This window comes from Emiliania huxleyi (assembly GCF_000372725.1).
Source record: "Emiliania huxleyi CCMP1516 unplaced genomic scaffold EMIHUscaffold_5133, whole genome shotgun sequence".
NCBI classification, from domain to species: domain Eukaryota; phylum Haptophyta; order Isochrysidales; family Noelaerhabdaceae; genus Emiliania; species Emiliania huxleyi.
The window spans coordinates 1-861 of NW_005198141.1; the positions used below are offsets into that span (position 1 = coordinate 1).

Consider the following 861-nt stretch of genomic DNA (forward strand, 5'->3'; position numbering starts at 1 on the left):
CGCCGTCGCCTTGAGCGCGGCGTCGAAGCGCTTGTCGAGGCAGCAGGGCGCGAGCAGGAGCGAGTCCAGCGCCGGCTCGGCGGCAAACAAACTGATGGCGCGCGGAGATAGCGCACCGCAGAGGTGCATCCCCACTGCCACGCACGGGCCGCCGCCGCGCTGGCCGCCCGCCTCGCGCAGCAGAGCGCCGAGCCGCGCGCCAAAGCCATCGGCCATGATGTCGGCCACTTCGAAGCGGAGGTTGGGGTGGGACGCGTCGTGCCGCACCCTGATCCGCGTGTCGAGGTCAAACATGAGCACGGCGGCGGCCGGGAACTCGTTGGCGAGCGCGAGCGAGAGGAAGCCGCTTCCGCAGCAGAGGTCGACGATGGCGGCGGGAGCCGCGCCACGCAACGTCGCCTCGACCTGCTCCAACATCCCATAAGCCTCGATTATCTCCTTCCGAAGAGATCGGCTTGAGCGCGAAAGCAGCGCCGACGAAGCGGGATCGGCGAGCAGGCGAGGCAGATATGGAGCGGCGGCGAATCGGGCGAGGTGCCGATTCGTCCTGACCGACTCGCCCTCAAGCAGCCACTCCACCGCGCGCTTGCGGGGCCGCGGCGTCTCCGCGTCTGCCATCGTCTCCGCGTCTGCCATCGTCGGAGAGACGGGCAGAGACGGGCAGAGACGCTTCAAGTTGCTCACGCGGCTTGGGCAGAGAAAAGAATTTGAGATCCGCAAAGAATTTAACCCACTCGCACTCGTAGTGAGAGACTGCTGTCGTTGGCGCACATACTGAGCGGCAGCTGCGCTGGAAATAAGGAAGAGGCGCGTCACTTCATGCGGAAGCTCGACAAACACACAGCGAGGGCGACAGCAAGA

At 66.2% G+C, this 861-nt stretch overlaps 1 protein-coding gene across 1 annotated transcript; it reads right to left on the minus strand.

Moving 5' to 3' along the window:
- Window positions 1-267: 267 nt before the first annotated feature.
- EMIHUDRAFT_256687 (hypothetical protein) lies at window positions 268-636 on the minus strand (the record flags this gene model as incomplete). The annotated part of the gene is made up of 2 exons (XM_005766348.1): window positions 268-438; window positions 553-636. Coding segments are annotated over 2 exons (255 nt in total), but the record flags the coding sequence as incomplete, so codon positions are not given.
- Between the last annotated feature and the right edge of the window lie 225 nt (window positions 637-861).